At 40.2% G+C, this 16,073-nt stretch overlaps 1 protein-coding gene across 1 annotated transcript; it reads right to left on the reverse strand.

The window, feature by feature from the left end:
• Positions 1–6,457: 6,457 nt before the first annotated feature.
• LOC107184108 (chromosome unknown open reading frame, human C3orf33) lies at positions 6,458–14,942 on the reverse strand. The gene is made up of 5 exons (XM_015567912.1): positions 14,821–14,942; positions 14,062–14,121; positions 11,869–12,016; positions 10,840–11,000; positions 6,458–7,255 (listed from the first exon to the last, which is right to left on the reverse strand). The coding sequence occupies exons 2-5, from the start codon at positions 14,104–14,106 to the stop codon at positions 6,866–6,868; spliced, it is 744 nt and encodes a 247-aa protein (XP_015423398.1). The 5' UTR covers positions 14,107–14,121; positions 14,821–14,942; the 3' UTR covers positions 6,458–6,865.
• Positions 14,943–16,073: the final 1,131 nt, after the last annotated feature.

The following is a 16,073-nucleotide window of genomic DNA, read 5'->3' on the forward strand; positions in this document are numbered from 1 at the left end:
CCCGCCACAGCGCGTGGAAGTGGGAGAGGAAACCCGCCACAGCGCCTGGGAGCTGGAGAGGAAACCCGCCACAGCGCCTGGGAGAGGGAGGGGAAACCCGCCACAGCGCCTGGGAGCTGGAGAGGAAACCTGCCACAGCGCCTGGGAGTGGGAGGGGAAACCCAGCAGGAGCAGCTCTGAGTGGGAGCGAAGCCTGCCTCAGCTGGTTTCGCTCCCCTCTCTGCTTGGCTCCAGCCACTGGAAGCCCTATTCTTGCAGGAATCTTCCTGCAACGGGCCTCTAGTATATAAATATAATTACAACAAAAAATTAACAAAACAATGCCTGTCTTTTCTATTTGCAATGCCCATGATATATTTTAATCTGATCTTTTTTCTTTTTTAAATGCTGGTGGCAACCCATTTCATTGATTCCACATCTCACTAATAGTTCACGGCCTACCGTTGAAAAACACTGCTCAGATATGTCCTTTAAAAATGTAAAAAAAGCAAAACATTCTGAATATAAAGATCAGAACACAAACAAGTGTGGTCAGCAGGACCCCAACTGCACACCTTTTCCCCAGTAAATTGCTAGATCTCAAAGCCATACAGGATTAAATCTCTGGGGGTGCAGGTGGGGGTGGGGGTAAGGCCTGTGATTGCTCAACACTTTGGCCATGAACCCACATCAACAGAAAGGGGTTTCTAAAGTTGTCCCGCCCTCAAAGAGTAGATCTTCCCCCAAGGATTACTTTTGAAGAGACTATGGAGGATAACTCAGATGAGGATAGCTCATCTTCAGGGAGCAGAGCAGGGACACCCAGACCGACTAACCAAGAAATTTACACTCAGCAGGACTGGGAGTCATCATTATCCCCACCCAGCAGGGTAAGACATATGCTATGAACTACTGACATCCTATTTTCCTCCATATTATATATTGGGTGCATCGACATTTGACCTTAGGCTTCCAGATCATAAGGAACTACCTCTGGGCATGGCCAGAAGGAATTCTGATCACTCAATGATCCCAAACTAGCTCATGAACTTACTAACTATATGAACTCTGCCTCCTTTCAAAGAATACTGAAACCTCAATCTAATTCAATTTTATAATAGGTTGCAAAACTTCCAAATATCTAGCTAATTAAAGGCATCATTCCCTGTTTTCCATCATTGACATCTTTTTTTGTATTTTTTTTAATATATTTTATTGATTTTTACAGAGAAGAAAGGAGAGGGATAGAGAGCTAGAAACATCAATGAGAGAGAAACATCGATTAGCTGCCTCCTGCACACCCCCCACTGGGGATGTGCCCGCAACCAAGGCACATGCCCCCAACCGGAATCGAACCCGGGACCCTTGAGTCCGCAGGTCAACGCTCTATCCACTGAGCCAAACCGGCTCGGCCTTTTTTTGTATTTTAACATTTGTTTAATATTTTGATGTGATATTTTGATATTTTGAATGGAAGTTAGGTGAATAAGCTCAATGGCCATCTTGAAATAGAAGTATAGTTGATTCATTTAGAAAGTCTTTTGCTATTCACATCCTTAACTGTTAGACGCTCAGAGCAAGGATGATGGTCTAGGAGGTATAGAAACTCACCAGGGCAGAAAGCTCCAGATGCCGAGCAAGAAGCAAAACTGAGAAAACAAGAACCTCACTCCCAGGGTAACCTGTCATCCCTTAGCATATCTGTGGTCATGCGGTTTGGACACCAGATCTTTCACATCTCAGGTCAGGTGGTGTAGACCCCCTGACCTTTTCCTCCCTAGAGATAACATCTAGGCCTCAGTTGTAGTTCAGCTCCAGGCCCAGAAAAGCAGCAAAACCAGACAAGTGGCACCATGGTTGCCTCAGGACCAGCTGGATTGACTAATGACACCGACCAATCAGTGGAGACCATGACCCTGAAAGAGCACACCTGTAGAGCTGATGAATATTCTATTAAGACCCTCCCCTAAGAGGTCCTCTAAGATTTCCACCTGCAAAAAAGAGGTAAATACAATCAGGACAAAGGACCCAATGTGTGCTCTCCCTGCAAGGAGCACACCCATGCCATCCCTTCCTTCTCTCCTACCCCCATAGGCACGTAGTCCCTAACCTCTAAGGGACCCCATGAGACCTTCAACCAGGGGAGCAATGGGCAGCGGTAGTTCGTCTCAGGCTTACCCCTGAACCTGTCTCCAAAGCCCCATTTTATCGGTGTAGCCCTTCCCTATAGGTACCCCCATCTCCCATGCCCTTTTCCTTAAATAAATTCCATTTTCTTTCATCACTGTCTGAGATGGCTATTTAGCCCGCCCAGGCACCACCCACTGTAACCTTTCATTAACATTTTAAGTTGTAATCTTGGCTTTTTTCTTTTCTTCAGTCTTTTTGTTAATTTGCATTCATTGAAATAGCTGCTTTGGAAACAGCATTAGAAGAGTTCCAAACCACTGATGGGGGTTCAGGACACACTACCCCGAAATATGGCATCTTAACATAGTTGACATTTTAAGCTGAAGGAATCTGAGAAAATGGCCAGAGCAGAAAAGTCGCTTGACCTCCTCCTTCACCCAGAAACAGGTTATAAAACCCTCATGTAAGAGGTGCCTGGGAGGAAAGGAGCACCCTTATCTCCAATGGCAAAGGACACCAAGAGGAATCCTAACGAACAGGTCTTGCTAAGTTTTCCCCAGGTTACTGCAATCACCTCCTACTCCTTAGCCTACCATCTGCCTCCACGGCCTTGCGCTCTCCGTCAAACCTGGCACAAAATACTCAGCTCTGTTTCTTTGGGTCATTTCCTTATGAACCTCTCATGCCACAAATAAATGTGTATGTTTTTCTGTTGTTAATCTGTCTTTGTCAGTTTAATTTTCAGACCCAGCCAGGAACCCTGCCTAAAAAGGTTGAGGAAAACTTCTCCTCCCCACACCACAAAGAAGAGCAGGGATCCCATTTCCATTCCAGCTATCCCTGCAGCAGCTGCTGCTCCTCAATGTATGCCGTTCCTTTGAATGGTGCCTTACACAAGGGTGATTCTGTTGGTGCCTTGAACTTCTGAAATGCTGCTCTTTCTTGGCTTCTTGAACCATGTTGACTTTTTATGAAAAGCCACTGTCTCCAAATCAATGCCACATACAACCACTGGATTTGGGTCAGACTCTGTCAACAAAACGCCTGCTGACAGCACATGGAGTAACGTTATCCCAGGAGAAACTCCCATGTCAAAGATGCAAACTCACCTTGATGAGGAAAATCGAACCCGGACCTTTTGGTCCTCAGGCCGACACTCTACCCACTGAGCAAAACCCGGCTAGGGCCACCTCACATCTTTACCACACTCGGAGTTACCACAGAGATCAGGAATATGCGAGAGATAGCCTCACTGTTGGGATCAATGACCCTAATATTTTGAGTCAAGTTTTTTAAAGATGACATTTTGGGCAGCAGATTTCCCAAACTTTCCCACTGGTGGGAAAGGTAAGCTGATTTAGAAGGTTTCACAACCAAGAGACATAAGAGGTCCTGGATAGCTAAGAGTTTGTGGGGCAGCAACCATCCCTTCTCTCTCCCCTTCACATAGGGGAGGAGGATGATTTGACATTAGCACTTCACTCCCCTTTCTACAAGACTGAGGGCACCATATATCCTGTTGTCAATAAGTTGGGAAAATAGTGACGATCTCTTTTGACATTTGCTATGCTACTAGACCTGCCAGCACCTCACTCTCCTGAGACAAGGAGAAAGAAGCATGACAAAAACAGGGAAGCAAGAGAGAGGAAGTACCCGGTGGAGAGCCTATATTCCCACTTAGTACTATAAAAATACATGAACTTCCTGTAAGTTGAACTAACTCCATGGACAGTGGCAGGACTGAAGCCAATTACTAATATACCTCTCCTCCCAACATATACACCCATGAGTGGAGTGATTACAGTCCAGTCGCCTTCCACAAGCAAACTCATGTGTCCTTGCCACCCCAGACGTAGAGATCCAGATGTAAAAGGTTCTATACTAGATTCTCCTGGGAGTTAAGTAAGTGGGGAGAGAAAGCAGTAAGACTCTCTACCAAGAGAGGGGACTATGACAGGGAACCCCTAGAGAGCCCCCATGGAACTACCATATGTGCCAGAGAAGAGCCAGCATTTGGACACCTGTTTCATGGATAGAACCAATCAAAACAAATAGAAGGCAAAGTGTAAGGAGACCCTGGTTGTCTGTTTTCCCCTGGTTGCTAGGATATGCTTTTAGCTGCCCAATCCTAACAGTGCCAGATCATGTGTTTGGGCATTGTTTTTACTCTCCTTCTAAGTTTTATTCATCATTCATTATGATAAAGCTGGCATTGCTGTCAACATCTCATGTGTAAGAAGTCTGATTGGGAAATGAAAAACAAATAAAACCTAAAAAAGGAAATATGGACCTAGAAGAAAATAGATTGATAAGGGTTGTAAAAATCCAATCCTCTAGAAAAACAGTAAGAACTAAATTCATTTCATAAAAATATATTTTAAAAGGAAATGGGGCCTACATACCCAAATGCCAAAGGAAAGAAGGCCAGGGGGGGAAAGGTGGTCATGGATTCTGTTTTGAAGTCAGGAGAGAGACCAAGAAATAGTAAATCCTCTATTTGAGGAAGGCAAAGAACCTGGGCTTTAGTCAGAAATTCAGCCTAAAAGTAAGTTATCCATTTTTTCAAATGGCCCTGTCATAAACATCTCCAGTGACAAAGATCTAGCCTCTCTGCAAGTATCTAGTTCACCCTGCCCTTTTGTCATCAAACAAGCTTATCTACAATAGGCACCAGAGACAAAGAACAGAGCAGAGGTTGTTGGCCCAGATAAACGCTACTGGCCCATGGGATTCTTCCTAACCTTCAAGTAGATATTAATCATGCCACTGTTTAAGTGGAGAACAAGAATATTCAGCAAATGGTGACTGCACATGACAGGGGTCCCAGTGGTCTATTTTTCTTCTTGCCCACTTTGTCCATAAAATCAGTTCCTTACTGCATCATCCAGGAAAAGGTTAGACCGTATCATCTAAAGACCTGTACCGCCTCACCTGCACCTGGCTTAACTGGAAAGACAATTGTACACTGGCTGAGCTGGTAAAGGTCATCAGAACTAATTACAGTGTTAACTAGGATGAGATCTGACATCACTTGGAAACAACCTGCAAATACAAATGGCTCAAGAGCTTGTCACAAAACTCATCTAAATGTACTGTTAACTTCTCCATAAATAAAAAACATCCCTTTAAAACAAAACCAAGAGCTATTGAGGCTTCAGACCCAGATAATAAAAACTAGTATGTAATCCTAACAGACCGAAACGCTTGTGCTCTCTCTGACTCTACCTTAATTCTAGCTAGCCTGTGCTTTTCCCATGGCCTTCAGGAGAATGGTTCCTGCACATAATTATAGATATGCTAATTATTAAGGGAATTCTGCTTGAGGCTTGAGCTTTTGGCAAAGATTTGCAGGAGCCTCAAGATCAGACTCAGATTAGCAGGGATCAAAGAGACCAGGAACAAAAAGATTTAGAGATTTCATGCTCTTTCTTTGATCCCTGTTGGGGCCTAGGTGTCACATACTTCTTGGTCCGCCCCCCCACCCCACCTCCAGTTCTCCGTTCTCCGTTCCTGTCACATAAAAGAAGCCTGAATTCTGGACTCTTGTAAAGTGGACTTGCAGAGGCTGTAAGGCCCCAGCTTCTCAAGCTGGCACCTTCTCAATTAACAAACCTTTCTTTACTCCAAACTGACATTTTGAATATTGGCCTTTTGAACCATCAGGCATCGGAACCTTGAATCAGTAACATAACATCTTTTTCTAACTCAAATGTGATGAAATCAAGTCACACACACAAAGAAAATCTTTGGAAAACATGTGACCTCACTTAAAAATTAATGTTGGGAAATCCATGTTGTTATATTTTAACCAGGCAGCAGCAGTTAACCTCTCACTCTGGATTACTGATTCTCAAGGAGCCAACTATTTGGACCAGATGATGCTTCTGACTTTTGTCAGTATTGCACATCATTAAGAACAAGGTCCACAGACATTGTGGATGTTGGGGATTATTGTCGGCTTTGTAAAAGAAGCTTTGTACTGTCAGGATGATTTTAGCAGCAAGTATGTACCAAGTCCTAAATTAACAAACTGGCATTAAAATAAACAAATTTATTATTTCACACAATGAGAAGTTGGGAGGTAAGATCTTCCAAGGGTTGGCTACTTGAGGAGTTCAGCAATGCCATAAGGCATCTCTATTCTATTTTCTGCTGCCATCCTAAGCATGTTGTTTTTTATCCTCACGATTATTTCCTTCATAATTGTCCTCAAGATTTTGTCTTCCTCATCTAAAAACAGGTAGAAATTAGCCGTTCTTTTTTTTCTAGGAATGGAATGAACTTCTCTAGTAGCACTGCCCCAAATTAAAAACAGTAAGCAGATGAGAGAAAAGAGTAGCCTCAGACATGGGTTATAAACAGCTCCTTTATTATAAATAATCAAAGTTGATAAAACTGGAAGAAATATTCTCTTAAAAAAAACAACTTAAATATGGCTGCCCAAAATAACTAAAGAACACAATGACCCATACAATTAAAATCTCTTCAAATATCAGCACAACATGTATATATCCCCCAACCTGGTACATTTTTATAGAGTGTTTAATTTTTCCTAAAAGCATATTACATTAATCACATTTTGTTTAAATTATTCTGATGTCACCTTTATAATAATCATCTCTTAAATATTTAAATACCATGAAAATACAACTTGGTCATTTTGAGAAATTCCCATTTCAACTCAATGAAATATGTCCATATAGTTAGATATTTTACTGTTTTCAGAGTAGGTCACCTCTAGACCTCTTGGAATATTTCACCCTTTTCTACGAAAGTGTATGCGACTCATAAGTTCTCTGAACTTCAGTATTAAGGAGTTGTCTTTCCATGCTTCATAAGTACTTCTAAATTTGTCATAATAACTTTCTTTTTTCAGGTTGAAATCTGATCCAATTTTTTTTAAATAACTATCTTTCTTCCAATATTCTCCCCAGGACTCTTTGAATTTTTCCAAATAAGATTTTTTTTCATATTCTTCCTTCCATATTCCTTCTCCCTTTTTTAAGGCTGTTAATTCAGCTTTAAGTAAGCGCTTGTGAATTTTCCAATACATTTTAGAATCATGATTTAGTCCTTTAACAAAAACAGTTTTGCCAAGGCCTCTTCTCAAAATGTCTTCATTTAGATTCACATTAAAAAATCTACCCTGCAAGGAAAAATAACACAACCCAATTATTTAAGAAAATTGCTAGTAAGCCCATACCACCTATTTATTTTAAATTGAGTCATTCAGCAACTTTAGTCCTCCAGAGAAAAGCCAAAAAGCAAAAGGGTCCCCAAGGGCTTAAAACAGCTAATTTATATTTCAAGAATTTCATCACTAGAAGAGATACTTGCTCAAATTCAGTTGCCCGTTTTATAACATATCATTCTCAGCCTCGCTGTTCTAACCCAAAGAGGCTTAGAAGCAGTAAAATGTATAAAAAGCAGGTTTTTTGTTTGTTGTTTTGTAGAGGAATGGATCATATAAGATAGGCAAACTGACAGAAGGCCACAGTAAAAGAAACTAAAAAAGTAAGCAAATGCAAAATGAACTGAATCATCATGAAAATATTAAATTAGGTTCTGAATTCCAGCATTTTGGAAGGCGCTAGCATGTAAATGAATTTTTTAAAGACTTTCCACAAAATAATTAACATAAAAATAGGCCTGACCTAGAATCTTCATCCTTCAGAAAATTTCATTCATGGAATCCCTCACTTCCTAGTAAAACTGGATACATGGGATTTCCTCTCCCCACAACCGACTCAGTTACAAAGTAAAGGAGATCCTGATGAGCTATTTCTATACTCCTTGTGGGACTTTAACAAATTACTGTATTAATAATTTCATAGCTTCATTAGACAAGTAATTTACAGTTAAATTCTAAAAATGTGAAAACTCCAGGTTTAAAGTAGGAGATGTTTTCTAGGAATATCTAAAGAAAAAGTAACCTTTTGCTCCTTTAAATACAGTAACTTTTGCCCTAGCGAGTTTGGCATAGTGCATAGAGCATTGGCCCTTGGACTGAAGAGATGCAGGTTCAATTGCGGTCAAGGGCATGTATCTTGATAGCAGGCTGGATCAGGTTGGGGTGCATACAGGAGGCAACCAATTGATGTGTCTCCCTCACATCAATATTTCTTTCTCTCTCTGTCTCTCCCCCTCCCTTCCACGCTCTCTAAAAATCAATAGAAAAATATCCTCAGGTAAGGATTAACAAAAAAAAATCCCACAAAATAAATACCGTAAGTTTTGGTATAGGAGTTAATAAGTACAGTTTTTTTAAAGTTTATCATATTTTTCTCAATCATTTAAATTTTAAGAGCTCATTCCCTTACACCAAAATCAGAATAATTAAAATTCAACCTCACACATTAACAAAATTCAACAGATGTGTAAATTACCATAATATACATATAGCAGTTTGGTCACCTGCTAGGAAGCAATATAAGGTAAAATACACAAGGTGAAGTGTGGGCTCAGAAGCCAGAAAGAGCTGGGCTTGAATACAGTTGGTTACCCTGCCTCCCGTTGTTGCGGGAAGAATGAATGGGCCAGAGTTCCCAGGCACAAGTGGGAATAAGGTTCTTGGGATACAGCTGAAATAAGCATTTTCAGAAGCCCCCATGGAGGCTGGGATGTGGAGGAGGCTTTATTTGCATAAAGTTGTATTTCTCGGGTTGTAAGCTCCCCTGCCCCTTAAGCCAGTCCTGGAAAAGGTGTAGTGGGCTTCCAGCAAAGCCAGAAGCTAGGCCGGTGTCCAGAGCTTCAATACCTGCTGTAGCCCTGTGTAGGTTAGCATCCAAGTTCATTAAAGCCCATTAATTCATTGTGGCGTGCCTCCTGGCGGTGAACCACATGGGCACAGGGGAGCACATCCCTGCCACAGAAGAGCCCTGAACGGGGCTCCAGAAAAGAAAAGAGAGAAGGAAGGAACTTCCTTTGTTTGGAAGTTTAAATATTCAGGTTTCGAGCACTTGTAGTGGCCACGCCTATTCTGGCCAATTGCCTGTTCCCAGATGTGATTGACGGGAAAGCACCTTCCTGTGTCACTCAGAACTTTACTGGGCATGTGTCTCAACAGTCCCTTCCCCCCTGGCTCAGCAGGCGACAGACTTGGGAGTGTTAAATACAACTTTTTGGCAAAGCTGTATAAATGGCATACCTATGTTATTTAACCTTCCCTTTCCTCCTTTTCTGTTAAATAATAGCCAGGTTATTACAATGGTATCACCATCTGTGAATGGGAATATAAACAGTGACTCTATAGGGTGGTTTTGAAGATAAATAAAATATATTCCTCAATTTAAAAAAGAAGATGATATTTTGAAATGCCTTTGGCATCTCTTACATGATTCTGTATCATCAATTTACTTTTAAATGCAAGATGCTTTGGATAATTCTTATTTTGATAGAAATGAATATGATCTGGACATGCAAAAAAATAATGGATTCCATTAGGCTTTCTATAAATAATTCAAAAACTAAAGAATTAAAGTAGTTACCATTCTAATCACTTATTAAAAATGTTTTTATTTATTTCAGAGGGAGGAAGCAAGAGGGAGATATAAAATCAATGATGAGGAAGAACCATCCATCAGCTGCCTCCTGCATGCTCCCAATGGGGATCAAGCCTAAAATCCGGGCATGTACCCTGACCTGGAATTGAACTGTGACTTCCTGGTTCATGGGTTGACACCAAACCACTGAGCCACATCCGCGGGGTTCTAATAATTAAGGTTATTGTTTCTTCAAATTATTCTTGTTTATTATACAACTAGAGGCCCGGTGCACGGAAGGGAGGGGAGGCGGGGGGGGGGGCCCTCAGCCTGACCTGCACCCTCTCCAATCTGGGAGCCCACGGGAGATGTCCTACTGACAGTTTAGGCCCACTCCCCATGGTTCTCTGCTCTCTGCAGACCTTCCTGCTTGTCGCCACCACAGGTCCTGGTGTCTGCTCTCTGCGGGGGCCTGCTTGCCCCTCGCAACCACGGCCAGGGCCAAGCAGGGCCCTGCTGTCTGCTCTCTGTGGGGGCCTGCTTGCCCCTCACCGGGGTGAGGGCTAAGAGGACAACTCCGGAGGGACTGAGGGGACAGGGCGCTGCCATCTTTGTGACAGAGTGACAGTTAATTTGCATATTCTGTCTTTATTAGATAGGATAAGGAACTTTAAAAATAAGAAAAACTACTCAAAAAAGATTTTCCTTAAATTAGCAATGTTTAGAGTCAATAATTTTAAATTTTTCCTTCATCTTAATTTTCTATTTTTTATAATAAACATATATAATAATAAACTAAAGTTTATTATTTTTTATAATAAACTAAAATTTCATAACAGAATTTACATATGAAACATCTAATTCTCTAAACATAATCACTACGAGTAGCAGTTTTAAAAGACAAACATATTCAGTCCCATTATATAGCCAATGTTTTAAGTCAGTGATGGCGAACCTATGACATGTGTGTCACAGGTGACACGTGAACTCATTTTTTTGGTTGATTTTTCTTTGTTAAATGGCATTTAAATATATAAAATAAATATCAAAAATGTAAGTCTTTGTTTTACTATGGTTGCAAATATCAAAAAGTTTCTATATGTGACACGGCACCAGAGTTAAGTTAGGGTTTTTCAAAATGCTTACACGCCAAGCTCAAAAGGTTCGCCATCACTGTTCTAATTAATGGCATATTAATGTGTAAATAAAAAGAATAAAATGTTGCTTATTATTTCTTCACCCTACTTACCTTATTCACTAAAAGGTAGCAAAAGAGTACTGAATTCTCCTTTCCGAGAAGCTGGAACCACAGTAGTTGGGAAGGTTTTAGTTCTTTTTGTAACCACACTTTCCCAGATTTCGTGAGTTCTACTCCAGCCAGCTTAACCAGCAAAACACCACAGGGCTCTTCTAAAAAGGTTAGGTAGAGAAGAGAGTAGCTTTAATACTGTGTTGTGAACGCAAATTTCAAAATCATTTACCCACTCCTCCCCAAACCAATTGAATGTATGGTTTATTTATAAATACCCAGGTTCTCTAGATGTAAGTCTATTTATTTCTATACTCAAGTTTTCTTTTAAAAGAAGACAAGTATATAACAGATAGAATAATTTCAAAAACCTACTTCAGTCTCCACAACAGGATGGGAATTTGAGGAGGAAAGAACCAGCCCCTGCCCAGCCCTCCTTATCCCCTTCTTCCCTATGCCCTAGCCACTTGAGTCTTCAATGGCTTATCACAAGAGCCAAGCTCATTCCCACACACGTTCTCTCATTCTTCAGGTGTCTGATTAAATAGCAACTCCTCAATGACCATTTCATAGGTATAGGTTCCTGCTTTACATCATCCCCAATAATCCACATCCTAGCACCCAGCTCCTTCTCTTACAGCTCTAAGAACAATTTTCTTTTGTTTGTTGTCCATCTTCCACCTAGACTGTAAGCTCCAAGAGGTAGAGTGGTCTTGTTTCACTCAGCACTGTACAGCTAGTATAGGGCCTAGAACACATCTGAATCTTGATTTGAATAAATCAACAATAGGCCCTTAATATTTGTGGAATGAATGCTTGAATCCCTGAATAAGATAATGAGTAGTTGATAAAAGGGAGGGAAGGAAGAAAGGAAATCTGGAGCTAAATTAAACAGTTCCTTGTATGTTAAGTCCAAGAGTTTAGAGTTATTAAAAATTAAAATCAAATTTTTTTGCTATTTTATAAATAACTTCTAATAAAGGAACACTAAATAGTTATTCAGTCTTATTATACTTGCACCTTACTTACTTCTCCATGACGATATAATAGGTAAAGTAATAGGAATATGTTCAATTTCTAAAACATCCTCAGTTAGTCGGCGTAATCGTCCACGTAGTTTAACATTCTTTCTTATAAATTCTACTGGAATGTCTGAAGAACTTGTAAATTTTGATGTCTGATGATTTACAAGGAGAAAAATACAACATTTTGTTATTATTCACTTTAAAATTGTGTTAAATTATTAAACACTTAACAAGAAGACAGCCACTGAAAAATTTTTATTTGGTTCTTAATTTTATATTAATATTTAATATCATTTAATCAAAAGTGTTTATAGGGGCATTCTTTAGAAATCTTTGTCATCATTTTACTATTTCAAACTACTATATAGTGCACACTGAACAGATTCCTAACTTCTAAAAGCTTACATCCTCAAAATATAACACAATTCATCAAAAAGAAGTGAGTATAATGAATATATATCTGTACCTTGCATCACACAAGTCTGGTTAAATAGTCACTATCCTATCCCACAGATGTGCAATCTACTCACACAGGTACTGCTGGGAAAACCGAAGCCAAACTGAGTCAAATTAAAATAGCACTTTTAATCAACAAGACTTTTTTTTTTAGTTATTTTTTATCTCATAGGAGAAAAATTACAAAAAAAGGTCAACATTAGAAATTTAATTAAATACCTAAAGCCCTAGAGTTAGTCAATATTTTATACCTATCTCGTCCACATTAACAATACTATAGGGACACAGGGATGAGCTTCATTCATAATCATGACTAACTAAGAGCTACACATATGTAGGATAAATTAGTACCCAACTTCCTAAGAGAGTAAAGTTGAACTAAACATTACCAAAAAAAAGTTACACACAAGAAAAATGTTGTAGCAGACAAATTCTGCATGTGGAACACTCAATGGTAACTCTTCTAACAAATCAATGGCTTGGTGGGAAATATGGGTATGGTGAATTGTTATAAAATAAATGAGACTTAAGAGATATAACAAACACAATTTCTGGACCATCTGAATCCTGATTTGAATAAATCATCTACTTAAAAAAGACATTACTGAGACAATCAAAGAAATTTTAATATGAACTGGGTCTGAAATACTAAGAGATCATTAATTAAATTATGTGTCATACTATTATATGACAAACAGGCATCAATGAGCTTCTTGATGCAATATAATAAGAAGTATACACCACCTTCTTGTTCACACTAAATCTAATGAGGAAACACACTCCCCAGACTGTGGGACATTCTACAAAACAATTGGCTTGGACTTGGTCAGAGCATTGTCTTCTACTCTGAAAGGTTGCATGTTTGATTCTCTGTCAGAGCACTAATGAGAGGCAACTGATCAATGTTTCTCTCCCACACCAATGTTTCTTCTTCTCTTTCTCTCTCTTTAAAAAGAATTGATAGTAAGTTCAAGGCACTTAAGATAAAAGTGCTGACATGGAATTAGGGGGGAAAGGCAACAATTGGAAAAGATGTAGTGTAGTAATGCTATGTAGTCAATGATAATATAAAACAATATATAAGTAATAAGTGTAGGAAATAAATAAATACAGAAACCAGAAATCCATGTCCAATTGCAACATGACATTAAAATTACATCCTATAGCAAGTACAGTTATAAAAAAAACTTGTAAGTCTTGAAATATCAAACGAATTTCCACAAAGTGTTTATTATTAAAACTGTATTGAAAGTGCAAAAAAAATATGCTAACTGAAAGCATAAACTATTTTTTATACTGGGCATGTTGCTTTATTCATTGCACAACTGATCTTAAAGAGTGTTGCAAATTAGAGGAAGCATAAATTTTTTAGTTCAGAGAGACATAATTTAACTCTGATCTAAATCTGAAACTGCTATAGAAACCAGTTTTGAGATATTCCACAATGTCGGAAATGCAAATTTAGTGATTATACCATTCTCGCAAACTAAATCCTTTTCAGATTCCCTTTTAACCATGAAGAAAGTGATTACGGAAATACAGGATGTGCAATTACTTGCCATACAAAATACTGTGGGTGTGTTACTGTTCAACAAGAGCTTAATTGTTCATTGTCCTAAAATACTATTTAAAGTTTCTACGATGAATAACAAAATGCTACCCTGCTTGATATAAAAACTGAAGTGAGAAAAAAGTAACTGTCTACTGCTTCTCAGAATGTCTTGTTCATTGTTTAACTTACCAGCCGAACACTTCTTAGAAGTAATGATATTCCAGCTACGGCCATGATAATGCTGATGTTCTTCAGAAAGAGATTCAATGATTAATTCTCACAACAGTGAAAGTACTGATTAGAAAGGGAAAAAAGGACCGTCCTCCCAACTGTCCAAATAAGGCACATTCTTCAACTGAAGGCCTACTTCTTCCAAAAAAACTTTAACTGCCCACCTATTAGTCTTCTTTTTCTCCCAAATAACCTGGCATGCACGGTAATTGTTCACAGAATAATGTATTGTTCTCTATTATTGTATTGCTTTATCCATGATTTCCTTGAAAGCAAGGATCAGTTTAATACTTCTTTGTGCAATGCCAACAGTAAGTCACATAACCCTGAGTCTACAGTGGGGATGTAAGTATTTGGGTAGAAAACTTTATCACCAAAACCAAAACCTTAAAATACCACACCTTGGGAAATACATGTGGGCAAGTAGTTGAGAAAAACTTAGTGGTGTTTTTATAGTGTTTTCTATAAACTGAAATGGGTGTTTAATTAAAAAATAAGAACCCTGCAGCTCCGTACACAGAAGAGCGACTCTCACAGGATTTTCTTCAATAAACGCAAGTGGGTATATAAGAAATGACGCTGAAAGCATGCACACGGTACAGTCTGAGATGGGTTCCTTGGAATAATATGTCCCTGTACTAAAACACTGCTTCCACTCCCAATCCTGCTAATGCCATTTTTCCATTTGAAATCGCCCAGGCATCTCTTCCTGCTTACCTGGCAGCCTGGAGGCCTGATCAGTTCACACCTACATACCCACCACTCACTAATGCATAGCACTTCAAATAGCACAGTGGTTCTCAACCTGTGGGTCGCGACCCCTTTGGGGGTCGAACGACCCTTTCACAGGGATCGCCTAAGACCATCGGAAAACACATCTATAATTACATATTGTTTTGTGATTTATCACTATGCTTTAATTATGTTCAATTTGTAACAATGAAAATACATCCTGCATATCAGATATTTACATGACGATTCATAACAGTAGCAACATTACAGTTATGAAGTAGCAACAAAAATAATTTTATGGTTGGGGGTCATCACAACATGAGGAACTGTATTAAAGGGTTGCAGCATTAGGAAGGTTGAGAACCACTGATCTAGCCTCTACTTTACGGTCAGGAGCTGCACTCCTGTGTGAAGCCAGACATGGTCCTACCAGGGGTCCTGAAACTACGGCCCGCGGGCCACATGCAAATACAAATATTGTATTTGTTCCCGTTCTGTTTTTTTTTTACTTCAAAATAAGATATGTGCAGTGTGCATAGGAATTTGTTCATAGTTCTTTTTTTAAACTATAGTCCGGCCCTCCACGGGTCTGAGGGACAGTGAACTGGCCCCCTGTTTAAAAAGTTTGAGGACCCCAGGTCCTAGCCCTCTGTGCTGCTTGGCCACAGAGCACTTTTAAGGCATTGATCCTACCCAACTTCTCGGCAGAATTCAACCCCGTTCATCATTCCTTCCGAAAACATTCCCCTCACTTGCCTTCTCGGACACCTAGTTCCCCCCTCCCCCTTCACTGTTCCTTTGCCCATCTTGGCTGGCACCCTCCTTTTCACTCCCCAGTTTCCAAACTGTTGGGGAGGCCTCGATGGAAACTCGGGCTTCTTCCGTAGTGTCTCTGACTCGCTTCCAGATGCCACCCACGCTTTAGACGCTCCTGGGGTGTGCAGAGCGCATCCCCAACGCTTCATGCCCACACCTGCTCCCTTCCACACGGGTCTCCGCACCCGCTGCCTACACATCCGCGGGAGCTGGGCGTCTAATGCCCACGGCCACGTTCACCCGTCTCTCTTTCCAAGTCCCACGGGCATCTTCCAGTTCCCGAGCCCCCAAAGGCCTCTGGGGTTTCGTAACAGAACATGTACCCCCACCACGCCCTCCCAGCAATGCCTGCCGCGTCCAGCAGGGGGCAGCCGGTGCCTCTCCTCGGACCCCACACCGGGTCTGAGCCGCAGCCCTCCCCA

This window comes from Myotis davidii, unplaced genomic scaffold (genome assembly GCF_000327345.1).
Source record: "Myotis davidii unplaced genomic scaffold, ASM32734v1 scaffold1284, whole genome shotgun sequence".
Lineage (NCBI taxonomy): Eukaryota > Metazoa > Chordata > Mammalia > Chiroptera > Vespertilionidae > Myotis > Myotis davidii.